Consider the following 20,444-nt stretch of genomic DNA (forward strand, 5'->3'; position numbering starts at 1 on the left):
TCATGTTATCATGTCCTAATCAGATCAAAGTTTCATCATTGAAGAAACATTTGAAAGAGAAACAGCAGATCAGCACCAAATATAAATAGTTTTTGTTATTTGAAAATGAAAAACATTTTGTTAATGTGTCATTTTTTGTTTCGTTTTGCTTTTTTTTTTAAATATTTTTTTTTTACTTTTTGCTTCTCCATTCATTCTCTTTTCTTCTGCTCCATATAATCACTCTCACACATTCACTCACTTACTCTTTCTCTCACTCCCTCTCTCTCTCTCTCTTTCTCTCACTTTCTCATCTGCTCTCTGTAAGTTATATCAGAAGTGTTACAACTGTATATTAAATGAAAAAAAAAAGGAGAAAAAAAATTTTTTAGAACAAGGTCTTTTGAAAGATTATTTGCCGAGAATCCATACAGAGGAGGTCAAAATCCAAATTCTTTACAAATGAAAAACTGATGGTAACTTTCAGAATTGAAATCATGAAAGAATATAGTATAAAGAGACACATGATTTTTTCTTTTTTTTTTTTGCTTGTTTTTATATATTTAGTGAGTTGTCTCATTTAAGCCCAAGACATTCAAATTTTTTTCCCATTTTTTAGGGGAAGGGGTGATCTGTTTGATTTTTTTTTCTTATTTTATTTTTGTAATAATTTTCAGCTAAAATAAATATAGAGAGAATAACAAGTTGTATTTTTTTTTCATGACAAAAGAAATACTTTTGGTTTTGTATTAAGAGTTTGTGACAGTTTTATTATTTTTTTTATATGCTTTTGTCTTATTTTCTGGTTTGGTTTGTTTACAATCTTTTAAATTTTGTTTTTTTTTTAAATTTTTATACAGTTTCCATATTGGTCTGTTATTTTATCTAACAAGTGACCACTGTCCCAAGAGGGTTTTGTGTGTATGTATGTGTGTGGTCAGCTGTCAAATTAATGCCCATATGTCAATCCCATTAGTCACTGAGTTTAGTTTTTAGTGTTAGCGTATTATCAAGGGTTAGTATTTGTTTTCTTTTTCATAGGGGTGGAAGGGCAGAGATGAAATGAAAGTGCAATGAAAAAAAAAAAATAAATAAAGAAGAGTTTAAAGGACATTACATAAGACAGTGATTTAGTAGGGGTATTTGTTTTTGAAATTTTATCTTTCTGGCTCTGTTATATTTTTGTCTTTTTATTTGTTTTTTACATTTTTTTTTTTAACCTTACAACACATACATTGCAACACACAACCTATAGAAACACCCTTATGTTTTATCAATGTCTTCAGTGGTGGATTCTACTTCTGCTAATAATGATTTGGCAGTTGGTTCCGTTTGAATAGGACTGTTAGAACATGTGTCCATTCGTATATGATGCATTTTGTCATCAGTCAAAGAGATCTCGTTATGCTGTGTGTTTTCCGTGCATTCTCGACTAATGTAAGAAGGTACAGCAGACAACCTGTCTTCTATTGACTCACCATCAACAGCGTAACCGTTCTGTTTATTACTGTCACTAAGTCGGAGAAAGTTTTCTTTGCACACATCTTTCATGTCCTCTTGCTCGTTTTCAAGATGTTCTTTGTTCTGACAGACATCTAATTGTTTGTTGAATGAACTAAGGGAGGAAATCGTAGTTGCAACACCTTCCATATTTTCTAAATGAGGGGGTACATTTAAATCAGCATCAAGTGCACAACTGTCAATATGCTCACTGGGATGATGATTTTCAGTAGACATATCAACATTAGAGGGAACACTATTCAAAGCAGAAGCATCAGAGCTTTCAAAACCATTTTTCATGGGGCCACCATCATTGCCATTGTCTTCGTCAGAGAAATTATCCCAACTGCAACTGCTTACAGACTGATGACTGTCAGATTCAAAGATCATTTCTTCATCTTCAGAATAGATTTCTGCACCAGGGTAGACATACTGACTAGGTGCTAGAAATAGCACTTGGTTCTCTGGAAGGAAAATACATCATATATAAAATATATTAACATACATAAATAGATAGATACAAATTTACATGTGTACATGAAGATATACAAATACAATCAGCCATATATATATATATATATACATATATAAATATATATATATCTATTATATAAAATCCGTTCTGTCTGCCTGTGTGTGTGTCTTCTAGGATCTCGGGCATCCTCCTTCCAATTGTGTTCAAATTTGATATGTAGATACCGACGGTATCAGGGTGTGTATAAGTCTTGAAAAAATTTACAAAAATCGATTCCAGGTGAGAATGCGATCTATAAAGCATATTTGTGTAAATAAAATTGTTTTTCTTCTTTTGCTGGTATCTCAAATTTAGGTTAAATAAGTGTTTCTCAAAGGAGAGGCCTATGGGACGGTCGGACAAGTTGTTTTAAGAAAATTTGGTTTAAATGTTTCACAATTCAGCACCGTCCATTGCACGGGGGGGGGGCGTTGTGCTTGTAATTATATATATCATCATCGTTTAACGTCCGTTTTCCGCGCTAGCACGGGTTGGACGGTTCGACCGGGGTCTGGGAAGCCAGGGGCTGCACCAGGCTCCAGTCTGATCTGGCAGTGTTTCTACAGCTGGATGTTCTTCCTAACGCCAGCCACTCCGCGAGTGTAGTGGGTGCTTTTTACGTGCCACCGGCACAGGTTCCAGGGGAGTCTGGCATCGGCCATGATCGGTTGGTGCTTTTAACGTGCCACCGGCACGGAAGCCAGTCAAGGCAGCGCTAGCATCAGCCACGTTCGGATGGTGCTTTTTATGTGCCTCCGGCACAGAAGCCAGTCGAGGCAGCGCTGGCATCGGCCACGTTCGGATGGTGCTTTTTATGTGCCATCCGGCACAGGTATCACAACTACTATCTCCATTGATATTTCTTTCGATGTTCATGTACTTGACTCAATAGGTCTCCTCAAGCACAGCGGGATGTTCTGGAATCCAAGGTACTTTGAATGGGCAGGGGCTATGCGGACTGGTACAGGAAGCAGCCCGGGTCTTTGCAGTCACAGCATATCTCCAGAGATCTTGGTCCTTTGCCATTGCCTCTGTGAGGCTCAACGCTCTGAGGTCATGCTTGACTACCTCATCCCATGTCTTCCTGGGTCTACCTCTCCCCCTGATACCTTCAACTGTTTGGGAGCGGCAGAGAGAGATGTAAACACACACATACACACTGTATATGTATATATCATTTAATGTTTACTTTTCTATGCTTGCATGAGTGAGAGGGAATTTGTTGAAGCAGGTTTTCTATGGCTGGGTGCTTTTCCTGTTGCCAACCTTAACCTGTTTCCATGCAAAATAATGTTTCCCATGGTCAGATATGTTTCTCATGGAAGACAAGAAACAAAGAACATTGCCTGTATAATTGTGATGCTCTCTTACAACCATCACCAGATTACAAGACAAGAGTATATATGTACACACATACATATATAGACATATATACAGATACACACATACATTATCATTAATTTTTTTAATGACCATTTTCCATGCTGACATGGATTAGATGGTTTGACAGGAGCCAGTGAACCAGAGGACAACACCAGCTTCAATATCTGCTTTGACACAGTTTCTATAGCTGGATGCTCTTCCTAACACCAACCACTTCACAGAGTGTACTGGGTGCCTTGTGCACAGAACACCTAACTTTTTCCAGTTTCTGACAATCAAATCCCCCAAGCCAATGCCACATTCAAAGCATCTGTGCCAACTCCACATACAAAGTGCCCAAGCCAGTGTCACATACAAAGCACCCATCCCAGTGCCATGTACAAAGCACACATGTTGATGTCACACATTAAGCACCAAACCAGTGCCATGTACCAAATACACTCAGAGCACTCATACCAGCTCCACGTACAAAGCACCCATGCCAGTGCCACATAAAATGCGCCCAGCACTCTGAAAAGCAGTTAGCCTTAGAAAGGGCATCCAGCCATAGAAAGCATGCCAGAACAGACAAATGGAGACTGGGCAGCTTTCCAGTTAGTCAACTCCTGTCAAACCATCCAACCCATACCAGCATGGAAAACAGACATTAAAAAAAATTATGATGAGCAATCCACTCAGATGGGCTTCACCAGCCCAAAGCTGTAGAAGAAGACATGCCTGCCTGCCTCTCTCTTTCTCCTTCATATCCTAAGCATCAAACTAATACATCTGATAGTTGATCCCGTCTTCGTCATTTTTCTGTAAATTTGAACTATATATCATCATCTTCATCATCATTTAACGTCCATTTTCCATGGGTTGGAAAGTTTGACAGGAGCTGGTCAGTCGAAGGCTGTTCAGGCTCCATGTGTGTTTTGGTATGGTTTCTACAACTTGGAAAGAAGTTGTAACATCACCTGGGATTCAAACATAGTATCTGTTGTAAACCATATAATTATACCAACCACCACACCAAAGCAATGTCACAACCCCTGACCACTTAAATGAGCACTTAATTTAGGTAACTACATTGATATACTAGTGACCTGTCAACAGGGATCAACACCCACACAGAAGTCAAGGTATAATATTATATATTTAATAATATAGACTAAGAAAACAGAGAAAAATCATACCATTACTTGCAAGATTCAAAATCCAAACAAGCTAAAAACCATATAGCAGTGCAAATATACACACACAAACATATACAATGAGATTTCTTACAGTTTCTGTCAACCAATTTCACTCAGAAGGCAATGGCTAGTCTGGAGTTAGAGTATAAGATACTTGCACAAGGATACCAAACAGTGGGACTGGACCTTGAAACCATGAGGTTTCTTAACTACACAGCACCTATAATATTCTGTCTTAACACTCAAGCTACAAACCTTTTAACTGCTTTCCTAAGCTCTGCTTCAGTATTTTCTCAGGCTTCTTGTTAAAAAAGCTTCTGATGTCAGCATTTTCACCGTTCTCTTCATTCTTGCTTTGTTCATCATTATTTTCTTCACAACTGTTCTTTGCTGGAGCTGGAACAAGACAGAGGAATTAAATTAAAATATAGGTAAAACAACATTTAAGCATTTACATATTTATTTTGCTTTACTCAAGATATCCATGTGTATTTTTGTAATTTCCTAGATTGCTTTGGTTTCATTATCAATCCCACAAAAACATATATCTAAAACCAAAGCAAAGTGAAATCATAGTTGTGGCCAATGCTGGTATCACATAACTAGCACCCGTGCCAGTGGTATATAAAAGCACCAGTGCCGGTGGCACATAAAAAGCATTTGTTACATTATTGCAGTGGTTGGTGTTAGGAAGGGCATCCAGCCATAGAAACTATGCCAAATCAGACTGGAATTTGATACAGCTCTCCAGTTTACCAGTTCCAGTCAAACTATTTAACCCATGCCAGCATGGAAAGCAGATGCTAAATAATGATAATGAAGATGATGATGGCTGAGCTACTTCTTTTAAAATAAGAAATTTTTTATTTTCAGCAGTGGTACCTCAGTGAGTTAACTAAATGTTTTTAACAATGGTACTGAGAAATAAAAATACTGTTGTCATAGTCACATATGTATATTTGTGGTTAAAAATCAAACCATAAACCTCTAACATCTTTCTAAAATTTTTCTAGAATGAATGAATAACTCAGATTCAGCATGAAAAAGTACACCAGTATACCAAATTTGAAAATTTTTACTTAATTTTAAAATTTGTCTACCTCTTTCATTTTTTCTTGGTAAACTTTTTCGCTCTCTATAAATGTATATTGCTCATGCTGAGTATGTGTTTGTCAGTGTGTATGTAAGCATGTGTGTAAGGAATTTCATTAGGGCAACAGAGTGATTAAAAAAAAGGTACGTAAAAGAATTTATTTTATTAGCATACTTTTCTGTTAGTAAATGTTTTTTCTCACACACACACAAATTCACTTGATGCAGGTGGGGGTTAAATATTTAAATATTTTTTTGTTGCTGTTTTCACTCTCTATAAAGGTATATTGCTCATGCTGAGTGTATGTGTATGCATGTGATTAAAGAGATTTGTAAAAGATCATTTATTCTAATAGCATACTTTTCTGCTAGCAAATATGTTTTTTTTTTTAAATCACACATGTGTATGTGTGCATGGACTTACTTGATGTGGGGTGAGGTTAAAGATTTAAATAAAAAAATTTGTTGTTGTTGCTTTTTCTAACTCTAACAACTTGGTTCAAGTAACTATGTCTGCACATTCACAACCTGTTTCATCCAGTAGACTAATGAAAACCGATACGGAAATATCAAAAAATTTCTGTGTTATATATACTGGATCATTTATTGCAATAAATCATCATCATTATTATCATTTTTAATATCCACTTTTCCATACTTATATGTGTTGGACAGTATTTGTTGAAACAGATTTTCTATGGCTGGATGTCCTTCCTGTCACCAACCCTCATTTATTTCCTGGTAAGGTAATAATTCTTCATGACCAGACATGTTTTCATGGCAGATTGATAATGGATACAGCTTGCATGATGGTAACTTTCATTTACATTTATCAAGTGATGTCAAGACAAGGATACAGTAACACACATATACATATACATGACAGGCTTGTTTCAGTTTCTATCAACAACATCCACTCAGAAGGCTTTGGTCAACCAAGAACTATAGCAGAAGACACCCAAAGCGTCACGCAGTGGGGCTGAACCCAAAGCCACATGGCAAGGGAGCAAACTTTTTACCACAGTTAAGCTTGCACTTATATAGTTGAAAAATACATATTTTACTTATCTACCAGAAAGATATCTCTGGGGAGAAAATAAAAAGGTTAGTGTTTCTTATACCAGTGTGTTATTGTTTAGACCAAGGTCAATACTGATCAAGGAAACCTATGATAAAGGTATTCCTGCTGTAACCTTCTTGTCTTTGTTTAAAACAGTGAATCTTGGATTACATTAACCAATGTGTAGTTCCTTTATCAAAGGTATACTAGATGTTTTTTTGATTTTTGTCTTTTTGGTATGTTAAGGACTATATTGTCCAATCTATCTGTAAGCTATGACATTAGGGAGTATCTGAGTCAGATTTGGTTTCTATTTCTAACAGGCATATGGAGGCTGTTTTGTGGGTCTGTTATCATCATCATCATTGTTTAACGTACGCTTTCCATGCTAGCATGGGTTGGACAATTTGACTGAGATCTGGCAAACCAGATGGCTGCACCAAGCTCCAATCTGATCTGGCAGGGTTTCTACAGCTGGATGCCCTTCCTAAAGCCAACCACTCTGAGAGTGTAGTGGGTGCTTTTACGTGCCACCAGCACGAGGACCAGTCAGGCAGTAATGGCAATGGCCACGCTCAAATGGTGTTTTTTACGTGCCACCTGCACAGGAGCCAGCACAGCGGGACTGGCAACGACCTAAGGAAATACATACACAGTATTTTTTGTCACTGAGAAGACCAGATGAAGTTGAAACACTGTGTCACAATCTGTCAATGACATTCCAAGTGAGTACAGTGCATTTTAACATGCAATTTTCTTTGAGAAGTTTCTCTGAGATAAAATATAACAGCAAGTGCTCTTTCACAATTATATCATCATCATTTAAAGTCCATTTTCCATGCTAGCATGGGTTGGATGGTTCAACTGGGGTCTGGGAAGCCAGAAGGCTGCACCAGGTCCAGTCTGATCTGGCAGTGTGTCTACAGCTGGATGCCCTTCCTAACGCCAACCACTCCATGAGTGTAGTGGGTGCTTTTTACGTGCCACCTGCACAGGTGCCAGACGAGGCTAGCAAACGGCCATGATTGGATGGTGCTTTTAACGTTGTACATGCCAGTATTTTAATCTAATGCTGTTTCAAAAGTAGAAGTTCATTTAATTCTAGCCTAGCCAGCTTTTGCACAAATCAGTGAATATTTTGCTTAGTGATTTCATTAGCAAAACCTTTTCCAGCTTAGCTCAGAATATCCAGAGATGTTCATCACTGGAGACCAAATGAGGTTAAAACACTGGGTCAAATGATATGCCAATATCACTCTGAGTAAGTTCTGTTTTTTTTTAACATACAAGTTTCTTTGAGATGCTTCTCCAAGACAAAATATTACAACCAGTCCCATAACAAATTTGTATACACAACATAGATGTTATCCACACATTGTTATTTTAATCTAATATTGTTTCAAGTCCATATCATCATCATTTTAACATCTTAGCCATGCACACATGGGTCAGACAAAATTTGTTGAGGCAGATTTCCTGTGGCCAGATTCCCTTCTTGTCACCAACCCTCACCCATTTCCAAGTAAGATAATAATTTCTCCATGGCCAGACATATTTTCATGGAAGATTGTAAAAGAAAAACACTGCTTGCATGATGCTGACACTTGTTTTACAACTATCATACGAATTCAATGAGACAGTTACACACACACGACAGGCTTCTTTCAGTTTCTGTCAATCAAATCCACTCACAAGGCTTTGGTCAACCTGGAACCATAGCAGAAGACACTTGTCCAAGGTGTCACACAGAGAGACTAAACCTGAAACCATGTGGCTGGAAGGTAAGCTTCTTACCATACAGCCACACCTGTGCCTATGCATATAATTTTGTTAATTTATGTTTATAAGCTTTCTTGAGCAATTCAAAAATAAACTTGAGAATTAAGATTATGGATATAAAAATTAATAGCAAATTTTTAAATCGAAGAAAGTTGCCTCTGACACTACTTACACAATGAATGTGAAATGAGGTGTGTGTTATTACTTGCAGACAAACTGTCCTGTCCGTTTGTGTTTTCAGGAGGAACAATTGAATGTGTGTCATGTAAACAGTCTTTTGTAATATCTGATGAGGGGGCATGAACATCATTTGGTTTTAAAGGAGATGAGAATAGCGAGTTCTGTAAACCTTTCCCCGTTTCTTTCAGTTCTGGTTTTAGAGAAGGAGTTTCAAGTTGGTCCTTCCTTATTTGTGTAAAAGAAGGCCCGGAATCACAGAAGGCTTCTTTCCAGCCCTCGCCAAGGCGTTTACAAAGATCGTTCACAATTATGTCTCCATCCCCTAACAATTCCACATCAAAGGTCATGTGCTTCAAAGGTTCTCTATTGATGAGGATCTGGGGTACATGTGCAGGAATGTAATCTGGAAAAACAAATTGCAGTGAATCAGCAATAAAAAAAAAACAGAAACTGATTGATAACAGAAATAGATACACAATCATTGTCTTTTGTTTTATTTTGTTTTGTTTTTTTTAACAAACAATAAACAATTTGCAGTAAAGATAACAGTGAAAAAAATATTAATTAAAATTTTTTAAATTAACAATTACAAAAAAACATATCTAAAACACATATCTTGGTGCAGGCTGTGTGGGTAATAAGTTTGCTTCTCAATCACATGGTTTTGAACTCAGTTCCACTAAATGGCACCTTGAGCACATTTTACAGCCCTGAGCCAACTAAAGTGATGTGAATAGATCTGGCAGATGTAAACTGAAAGAAGCCCATCATGTGTGTGTGTGTGTGTGTGTGTGTGTGTGTGTGCATGCGCACAGTTGCATGCACGATAGTTGTAAATGAGTATCACCACCATACAAACAGTGTCCTTTGTTTCTTGAAAACAGGTGAGAGATGGTGACAAGAAAAGCATCCAGCTGTAGAAAATCTGCTTCAACAAATCCTATCTGAGCAATGCCAGCATGGGTCAGATATGAGTGGGTGTTAAAATAATGATGGTGATGAATTTAATTGGTTATTTCACAAACATATTAATTACATCATGAATTTAGAAAAACAAGATCTGTATGTTTAATGTCTGTATTTCCATGCTACTATGATTTGGATGGGGACTTATTTGAGGTAGTATTTTACAGCTGTATACTTTTTCTTGATGCCAGCCCTTACTTGTACTTTAAGTCAGAGATTTTTTTTTATATTCTACTAGACTTTGAAACCACAGAAAAAATGGGGCATACTGCCATTATTTTGTATTGGCTAAATCAATGGTTAAAGTTAGAACTAGGCTTACCAGCACGGACTACAGAATTCAGAAAACTGTCCGACATAGGAGGACAATCTCTAGAACTGGTAGGTTGGTGATGAACTGCAACATTATAAACATAAGTCATCATCATCATTTAACATCCACTGTCCATGCTGGCATGGGTCGGATGGTTTAATTAGTGCTGGTAAGCTGAAGGGCTGCACTAGATTCCAGTCTGATTTGGTATGATTTCTATGGCTGGTTACCCTTCCTAATGCCAACCACTCCAAGAGTGTAATGGGTGCTAGGTTTTGGTCATTTGTCATTGCCTCAGTGGAAATATAAAAGATCATATGTATATTGGTGTCCCATGTAATCAAGTAGACACTAGGACTAACATTTCAAGTGGGTCCTTTACTTGCAAAAGTAATGTGAAAACACAAGTATCTGGAATTACTGAGTTATAGGTTTAATGTAAATACTCACTTGGAATTAGAGCAACTGGTCGAACTTTCATCGAAGAACCAATTACAATTAATAAATCACATTGCTCTTTGTCCTCTGCCATCTGATGGTGAAAATGTTCAGGGAGGTTTTCTCCAAAGAAAACAATATCAGGTTTCATTATAGCAGATGTACATTCTGGGCGACATACCTGACATCGAGGAATTACCTGTTGGTAGCAAAGCAAAAAAAAAACATTCAGAACTCCTTCAGAGATAGACACAAAACTATGACAAAATCTTTTACACTGTAGAGAAGTGAAAAACAGAAAATTGGAAATCTATGAAGTAAAATAAGTGGTGAGCTTGAGAAAAAAAACAAAAATATTTTGAATCAAAACGATGTGAAACATCATCATTTTAATATCCAACTTTTCCATTCATGAATGGAGTTCAAGGTAGATTTTTCTATGGTCGGATACCTTTCCTATTGCCAGCCCTTACTTCTTTCAAGCAAAGTAATATTTCCCCATGGTCAGACATGTTTTCTCAGAATGTTGAAAATGAATGACATTCATTTACAACAATAACACAATGTCAAGACAAGGTGACACACACACACACACGCACACACACACACACATACACGTGCGCGCAACAGGCTTCTTTCAGTTTCTGTCAACCAAACTTGTTCTACAAAATCCATTCATCATCATCATCATTTAACGTCCGCTTTCCATGCTAGCATGGATTGGATGATTTGACTGAGATCTGGCAAACCAGATGGCTGCACCAGACTCCAATCTGATCTGGTAGAGTTTCTACAGCTGGATGCCCTTCCTCACGCCAACCATTCTGAGAGTGTAGTGGGTGCTTTTACGTGCCGCCGGCACAAGGGCCAGTCAGGTGGTACTGGCAGCAGCCACGCTCAAATGGTGCTTTTTATGTGCCACCTGCACAGGAGCCAGTCCAGCGGCACTGGCAACGACCTTGCTTGAATATTTTTTCATGTGCCACCAGCACAAGTGCCGGAAGGCGACGCAGGTATCGATCACGCTCAAATGGTGCTTTTTATGTGCCATCCTTCTACCAAATCCATTCACAGAGTTTTGGTTGACTTGGAGATATAAGCTGAAGATACTTGCCCACAGTGGGACTGAACCCATTACAATGTGGTTGGGAAGCAAACTTCTTGAACAGAGCCTTGCCTAAGATAAATCTTTAATTAGTTATAAATTCAACAAGGAACACCAATTCCATATTAACAGCCTCATCAACATCTTTTCTTTGTCTTTTTTTTTTCAATGTCATTTAGTTTTTATCTTGATAAAAAATAAACTGGTGAAGTGAGCATGAGTAGAATGGATTAGAAACTCAAATGGTATCTAGAACTGAACTAATTTCTTGACTCAGTATATCATGTGACACCAGTAAAGGCACAAAATGACTGACCTGGTTGAATATATCTTCTCTGATTGATGCTGCACTAACTTTACTGGAGCAGTTCATGCAAGTGGCAGTTGCAAAAGAACCTGTGTCAAAAAATGAATATATAAATAAAAATGAACATGAAATTTCAGGCTGAAAGAATACTCTTAAGAAACCCAAGCTTTCTTAAACAATAGGTAACACCTTAGCTATATTTCTTTGCATCTGACATCTTTGCAAATTTTCAAAGTCCAGGTTATTTTTTTTTTCTTCCAAATATACACAAGGCATAATTAGCAATGAAATAGTTAGTCAATTAGATTGACCCCAGTACGCAACTGGTACTTAATTTATCGACCCTAAAAGGATGAAAGGCAATTCCACGAAGGTCAAAATTGCTGTTCAACCTTTCGGCATCAATAAATCAAATACCAGTTGCATACAGGAGTCGATCTAATTGACTGGCCCCTCCCCAAAAATTTCAGGCCTTGTGCCTAGAGTAGAAAAGAATAGTTGAGTAGATAAAATAGTGAGCTATTAAACATACAGGTCATGAGTTCTAATCTACTGGACAGGAGAACACTAAATTCTACATGAAGAATATGTATTAGCTCCTCTAGGAATGACATATGTGATGCACTGACAGCCTATCTGGATGAAAATTTAATTCTCATTCCCTAACAGACCATAAAACTAGCTAAGTATTGATCATGAAGAGGCTCTCAGTCTCAGGGGGGGGGGTGTATGTTTAGCATCAGCACTGTCCAAAATATAGAAGCAGTACTTATGGCCTTAACTACTGGTGGCGATGGTGGTGGTAGAGGAGTGGGGGCAGTCACCTTCCAATCAAACTAAAGAAACTGTGTTTCCATTGGTTCTTCAAATTACTAATACCACATGTGGAATTATGAAGAAAATTTAATCCCCAAAAACACACAATATACAAGAGAAAGAAAGGAGAAATTCAACAAAAGACTCACCATGACACTGGATAACCTTTTTGATGCCAGCCTGCTGTTCCAAGGTATCAATATTCTGAGTATAATTGTGAAGTAAGCGATTATGGTCTTCAATCAACTTGATAAACTTGTGGCACTTTGAGGGTTCAAATTGACCGGGATAAATTTCCTGAGAGGATACAATGAAATACTTTTTACTCAGATGAAAAGAAAAAATTTTTTTTTATTTATTCTTTTAGTCTTTTACTTCATTTCACTTATAGAACTAAGGCTAAAACCCTTCAAGGCTGGCACACTGCCTTGAAGGGTTTAGTCAAACCTTGACATTAGATGTGGTAGATAGAAAAGGTGTGGTGGTGGTGGTGGTGGTGGTGGTGGGGAGAGGTCCCCAAAATCACTTAAAAGCAGGCATTGGTGTGTTTACGTCCCTGTAACTTAGCAGTTTGGCAAAAGACGCCGATAGAATAAGTACCAAGCTTAAAAAAAAGTAAGTACTGGGGTTGATTCATTCAACTGAAATTCCTCAAAGCAATGCCCTAGAATGGTCAAAGTTTATATATCTATCTATCTATATATATATATACTAGCAGTATCGCCCGGCGTTGCTCAGGTTTGTAAGGGAAATAACTATAAAGCATTTTTAGAGAGTTATAGCCAAAAAATATCAAAAAAATGGAAGAAAATGATGGTAAATTTTTTTTTTAGTTAAAAAAGGTGGAGTTGCGGTTTGTGTTTCTGATTGTCGACCCCATGTCGAATTTATCGATTTTTTTCAGAACTGGGGGAACTTTTCGAAATTTTCACTGCGTTAGTTTTGAATTATGACATTGGGCTATGTGTGTGTCAAGTTTCATCAGAATCGGTTGAAAGCCGTGGTCAGGGTGAGGGTACAAGCAAACAGACACACAGAAACACGCACAGACAAACTGCCGTTTATATAGAGAGAGATATATATATATACACACACAGGCACATGCACACTCACACACCCACACACACGCGTGTATATATATATATATATATATATATATATATATATATATACACGCGTGTGTGTGGGTGTGTGAGTGTGCATGTGCCTGTGTGTGTATATATATGTCCATGTATGTGTCTATGTTTACATTTGTGCCCTACAACAATCGCTACAGGTAATGTTGTTGCTATCACTTCTCCTGTCAACAATTTCTCTGTTCAATTCACATCTTCACAGACATGTGAAATAACAGATCCCTTACTTACAAAACAGGTAAGGGTTAGCCATAGCAAGGGCATCTGACTGTAAAACAATCCCTGAATAAACCAACAAATTGGCACAGACCAGAAATTTTGAGGACAAAGTATAAGTCAATTAAATTGGGACCAGTATGTAACTGGTTACTTTATTTTATCAACCCAAGAAGAATAACAGGCAAAGCTACCTTGGTAACATTTAACTCAGAACATAAAAAGCTGGAACAAATACCCCATGGCTTTTTATCTGATGTTCTAGCAAATCTGCCAGCTTGCACTAATAGCAGCAGCAGTAGCAGTAGTAGTAGTAGTAGTAGTAGTAATAATAATAACACCAACAAATAATAATGGTTTCAAATTTTGGCACAAAGCCGGCAATTTTGGGGGACAGGGTAATATATCAACCACAGTACACAACTGGTACTAATTTTATCAACTCTGAATGGATAATAATAATAATAATAATAATGGAAGCATCACTAACTTTGGCAAACTTAAAAAATGGCCGAGGATCATTCCGGAAATAATGGATGTCAAACATTGCTTGAGGATCAGGTAGATCAGGAAAGTCAACAGCTAATCTGGCATAAATGCCATTACGCGACCGGAAATCTGGAATACCACAAGATACAGATACCTGCAAGAAAATTCAATGCCATTTCAAAACACTTGAAAAAGAAAACAAAACAGTAAGACATATTAAATAATTTGGTAATCTTAAATATTGTAGACATAACGATGGCATCTCCAGAACATTATATATCTAATACTTACAGAAGATACTATCTTGCAGATCCCATTTATGATCATCATCATTTAAGATTCACATCTTTATTTTTTTACCCTATGCCAGCATAGGAAAAAAATAGATGCACACACAAAATTTATGGATTTTATTAAACTATTGCTCCACACAGTGGTCCAAAACCAATTTTTAGTTATGGACCCCTTTGATTCCTATTTTCCTCCATAGGACCCTAACAGTCATTCAATGTTTTAAAAATCTTGTTATATATTTATAATTTAATATTATTAGAAATTGGAGGAAAAAAATTAAAACGTTTTTTTTTTTGTGTGTTGCAGAAATATAACCAATTTACAGCACATAAATTTTAGCAATAAACTCTTATATGGACACCCAAGGGTCATACAAACCCTTATGGAGAACCACTGCCCTACACCACTGCTTTCTTTTCTATTGTCACTTATCCTCCTCCTCCTCCTTCCTGATCCACTCCTATTTCCTTCACCTCCCCCATTAAACTGATATTCACCACTGACCATGCCTCCACCTCTGTTCACTTATCACCTCAATCCCCATCTCTAACCAACTGTCAGCAACCTTTCACATTCTGATGAATTTACATTTCCAATCATCTGTCCATACACTCTCACTCTCTCTTTCTCTCCCTCTCTCTCTAATGTTTACTTTCTGAAGATATCTGCTGACACTTCACCACCACCACCACACCATTTCTTTTCTCCCTTTCTAGCTGGAATAGCCATGTACCTCTTCTACAGCAAAATATCTGATCTCAATACCTGACATAAAGCCGCCTCTCTTAATACCACACCCAACTGAACTAAGGTGTCATGTCTTGCAAGTTACTTGGTAACCTCACAGGAGTTGAAGCCATGGAAAAAACACCCAAAACACTCTGCAAAGTGGAAGGGCATCCATCCATAAAAACCATGCCCAACAGAGAGTGGACCTTGGTGCAGTCCTCTGGCTTGCCCACTCCAGTCAAACCAGCCAAACCATGCCAGCATGGAAGACAGACTTTAAATGATAATAATATTGATATATAAATATATAACTGACATGTTTTGTTTTAAATATATATATATATTTCTAGGTAAGAAAGGCAGTGATGGTATAGTTCAATTATGCAACAGGTATTTCTCAAAGTGACTACATTTTCTAAACACCTCAAACTTTCTACAATACCATAGACATATATTTGTTGTAGTAAGGAATGTACCGTAACAGATTGATTTTGACCTATACAGAGATCATGAGTGAGTACTAGCCAACAATGCTAATAAACACATATAAGACAGCTTGAGAAAACTCATTATCCACACATTCACTACTTTATGTTAATAAATAACAAAAGCTACACACTTATCTACAGATAACTTCCTTGATGTTACACTAAATCAGTGCTTCTCAGCCTTTGTATCCTTGCATAACACTTAAAATAACCTAACCAATATGTCTCCAGGAACGACTGCACCAAAAAGACTAGATACCATAGCTTTCATGTTTTCCATCGTAGTTTATGTGGTAAACGTCATATATATATATATATAACACACACACACACACACACATATATATATATATATATATATAAACATAGGCATCTATAATCATATATATATATGTATATAAACATATACATATATAATCACATATATACATTTATGTATATAACATATACATATATATCACATATATATACATATATATATATAAACATAAATATATAATCATATATATATAATATAACATACATAAACATAAATTATCATATATATATATACATACGTATACATATATATATATACATATACATATATATATATATATATATACATACGTATACATATATATATATAAACATATACATATATATATATATATATACATACGTATACATATATATATATAAACATATACATATATATATATATATAATACATACGTATACATATATATATATAAACATATACATCTATATATATATATATACATACGTATACATATATATATAACATATACATATATATATATATATATATACATACGTACATATATATATATAAACATATACATATATATATATAAACATATACATATATATATATATATATACATACGTATATATAAACATATACATATATATATATATATATAACATACGTATATATATATAATACATACGTATATTATATATATATATATATATAAAACATACATATATATTCATATATATACATATCTATAAACATACAAATTTGTATATATATATATAACCATATACATATATAATCATATATATATACACATATATATAAACATATACAAATTTAATCATATATATACACATATATAAACATATACATATGTAATCATATATATACACATATATAAACATACATATATAATCATATATATACATATCATCATCATCATCATCATCGTTTAACGTCCGTTTTCCGCGCTAGCACGGGTCGGACGGTTTCGACCGGGGTCTGGGGAGCTAGGGACTGCCCCAGGCTCCAGTCTAGTCTGGCATTGTTTTCTACAGCTGGATGCCCTTCCTAACGCCAACCACTCCGCGAGTGTAGTGCTGTTTTTTTACTTTGCCACCTGCACAGGTGCCAGAGGGGTCTGGCATCGGCCACGTTCGGATGGTGGCTTTTTATGTGGGGGGGCAGAAATATAGGGGAGCACCAGTGGGGAGGGGTGGTTCAGAGAAATGATGACAGGTTCTAGGCAAGTAGAACGTAGGATATCAAGAGAGGGGTAATGCATGTGAAATAGCGTATTGAAGAGGGGGTTCGAAGAGTAGACACCTATAATGGTGCTGGGAGAAGCGACATCCGGTATAGATGGAGCAAAAATATAGAGATATCCGGTATTGGTGGTGGGGGTGGGCAAGGTGGGTGCACCGGGAATATGACGGGCTGGCTTAAAATGCTCTTAGCAAAGGAAGAGGGGGTATGGCAGACAACGTAAAAGGAGGAGAGAGAGAAGGAAATAGTGGAACCCCGCGAAAATGGCCGCCATTGAAAAAAACCCCTGTATGGAGAAATAATATGCAATACGAGGCGAAGCTGAAAATAGTAATAATAATAATAAGCAAACTTTCGACCGAGGATCAAAGGGACAATACTAATACTAATAATAATAGTAATATAATAAATAATAAACAGCTCAACCACAACATTAGATTAGAAGACTCTTATCTTGGGAACATTTCGTTCTTCGGCCTGACACGGGAATATGACGGGCTGGCTTAAAATGCTCTTAGCAAAGGAAGAGGGGGATGCAGACAACGTAAAAGAGGAGAGAGAGAAGGGAAATAGTGGAACCCCGCGAAAATGGGCCACCATTGAAAAAAAACCCTGTATGGAGAAATAATATGCAATACGAGGCGAAGCTGAAAATAGTAATAATAATAATAAGCAAACTTTCGACCGAGGATCAAAGGCAATACTAATACTAATAATAATAATATAATAATAATAAATAATAAACAGCTCAACCACAACATTAGATTAGAAAGACTCTTATCTTGGGAACATTTCGTTCTTCGCCTGACACGGGAATATATATATATATATATATATATATATATATATATATAATCATACACACATATATATATATGTTAAACTTATTTTTCCATGTAAATCAGATCTAGTAAATTAAGTAAGATCATTTTAGATAAATATATTAACAGATTAAATTAACTTAATTATCTAAAACTATGGAGTAGTACTAATGATACTTTAAAATGGTTTAATAATACTAAAGATAAAAATAGATATAAATTCACTCAAATAGATATAGATAATTATTATTATTCTATAAATGAGATTGTACTCAATAAGGCACTAATTTATACAATGAATAAGGTTGGAATGACTTATGATGAAGTTAACGTAGATAAAGCGGCTAGGAAATCGTTGATTAGATATAATAATAAATTGTGGGCTAGGAAGGATACTAGAGACTATTTTGATATACCTATGGGGGCACCTGATTCTGCCCAGATGACTGATTTAGTAGGTATTTATTTATTATCGGAACTTCAATTAGAAAAATTAAAGTTGGAGATAGAACACTAGAATGATATAAGAATAAACTATATAGTTTTTTTAAAAGATATGGATTAGGTATTACTATATATAAAGAGAACTATAATGTTAATTATTTAGATGCTAATTTCAATTTAATAAAAAGTAAAACCCAACCATTCCATAAAATTAATGAAAACCTTAGATATATTAATGCTAATAGTAATCTCCCACCTTCAATTAAGAAATCGTTGATAGATAATATAGGTATAAAGAATATCGATGCTTTCTTCCAATTTTGAGATTTTCCAAAAACACGCAACTTATTATAATGAAGCCTTGCAGGATGCGGGATACAATAATAGTATTAAATTCTGTAATAATTGTAAATATAATTATAAAAATATATAATGTTCCTATGATATTTATAATAATAAACCTAATATTAAGAAATATGATAAGTTTTATTCAGGTAATTATGCTTTTAATAATAGGTATTGTGATAATACAAAAAATAATATAATAACAGACTAAAAGATAAATTTAATTCATTTAATGATAATAATAATATAATAATATAAATAAAAATAATGTTAATAATAAGGACAAATTTGGTTAATTACTCCTTATGGGGCTCAAGTTAAAACAAACATTATTAAAGAGATATTAAAACTAATTGAAGTATTCATTATATATAATAAAAAATATAATAACATTTTTTATAGTAATAATTTTAGAGTTGATTATTCTACTACTAATAATGTAAGTAACATTATTTCTTCTTTTAATAAATTTAAGCTGAATAAGTTTTACATTAACAAATTAAATAATCAATAATATAAATTATTCCAATAATAATAAAGACCAGAATACAATTAATTGTACAAGTAAAGATAAGACAAAATGTAAATTTAACAATAAACATAATTTGGATGATGTAGTATATAAATGTGTAATGACTTTGATTGATGATAATATTAATAGGAATAATTATAATTTAAATGCAATTTATGTAGGGTCGATTTCTAATAAAATTAAATTAAGGGTGGCTCAACACATGCATTCATTTCAAAATAAAACATTGATTAATTCTACTGGCCTTAGAAAATATATATGGGAATTGAAATCTAAAGGAATTAAGTATAATTTAAATTGGGAGATAGTTTGTAAGCTAAATCTTATCGAATAGGTAATAATTTTTGTTTTACTATGTACAAATGAATTTATGGAGATATTACTATCTAATAATAAAAATTGATTAATTCCCAAGATGAATGAAAAATTAAATATAGACATAAGTTAAATACTTATATAAGTTTAGCTAATTTGAGTATATATAAAACCTCATTTATGTTGTAGTTAAAATTTGTAGTAGTATAATGAGTAATTGGCAGTAGATTATGTAGTGAATATCATATAATTAGAATAAGACTAAACCAAGGTGTTTATAAAATAAATAAATAAATTGATGAATATAAATTAAGTCATAGAAATTTAGTTTATCTTATGTATTTTACGTATCTTAGTTTTAAATTATTGAGAATTTAGAATTTTCTAGTACATGGTATATTACATCTAGTTTATTTCTTATTTTCACAGCTAAAATACATTTTGCTATCTAATTATTCTATAGTTATTATTTACATCATGTTTTCACGTGATAAATTTCT

General features: G+C 34.9%; 1 protein-coding gene across 1 annotated transcript in view; it reads right to left on the reverse strand.

The window, feature by feature from the left end:
* Window positions 1-519: 519 nt before the first annotated feature.
* The window catches only part of LOC115210658 (NAD-dependent protein deacetylase sir-2.1), a 51,339-nt gene continuing 31,414 nt past the window's right edge, over window positions 520-20,444 (reverse strand). The window contains exons 5-11 of the mRNA XM_029779314.2: window positions 14,450-14,602; window positions 12,757-12,904; window positions 11,801-11,880; window positions 10,392-10,578; window positions 8,655-9,065; window positions 4,807-4,947; window positions 520-1,943 (exon numbers count right to left, since the gene is read on the reverse strand). Coding sequence (XP_029635174.1) covers window positions 1,243-1,943; window positions 4,807-4,947; window positions 8,655-9,065; window positions 10,392-10,578; window positions 11,801-11,880; window positions 12,757-12,904; window positions 14,450-14,602 — 1,821 coding nt within the window. The 3' untranslated portion in view covers window positions 520-1,242. The remainder of the gene's footprint in view (window positions 1,944-4,806; window positions 4,948-8,654; window positions 9,066-10,391; window positions 10,579-11,800; window positions 11,881-12,756; window positions 12,905-14,449; window positions 14,603-20,444) is intronic.

This window comes from Octopus sinensis, linkage group LG4 (genome assembly GCF_006345805.1).
Source record: "Octopus sinensis linkage group LG4, ASM634580v1, whole genome shotgun sequence".
Taxonomy (NCBI): domain Eukaryota; kingdom Metazoa; phylum Mollusca; class Cephalopoda; order Octopoda; family Octopodidae; genus Octopus; species Octopus sinensis.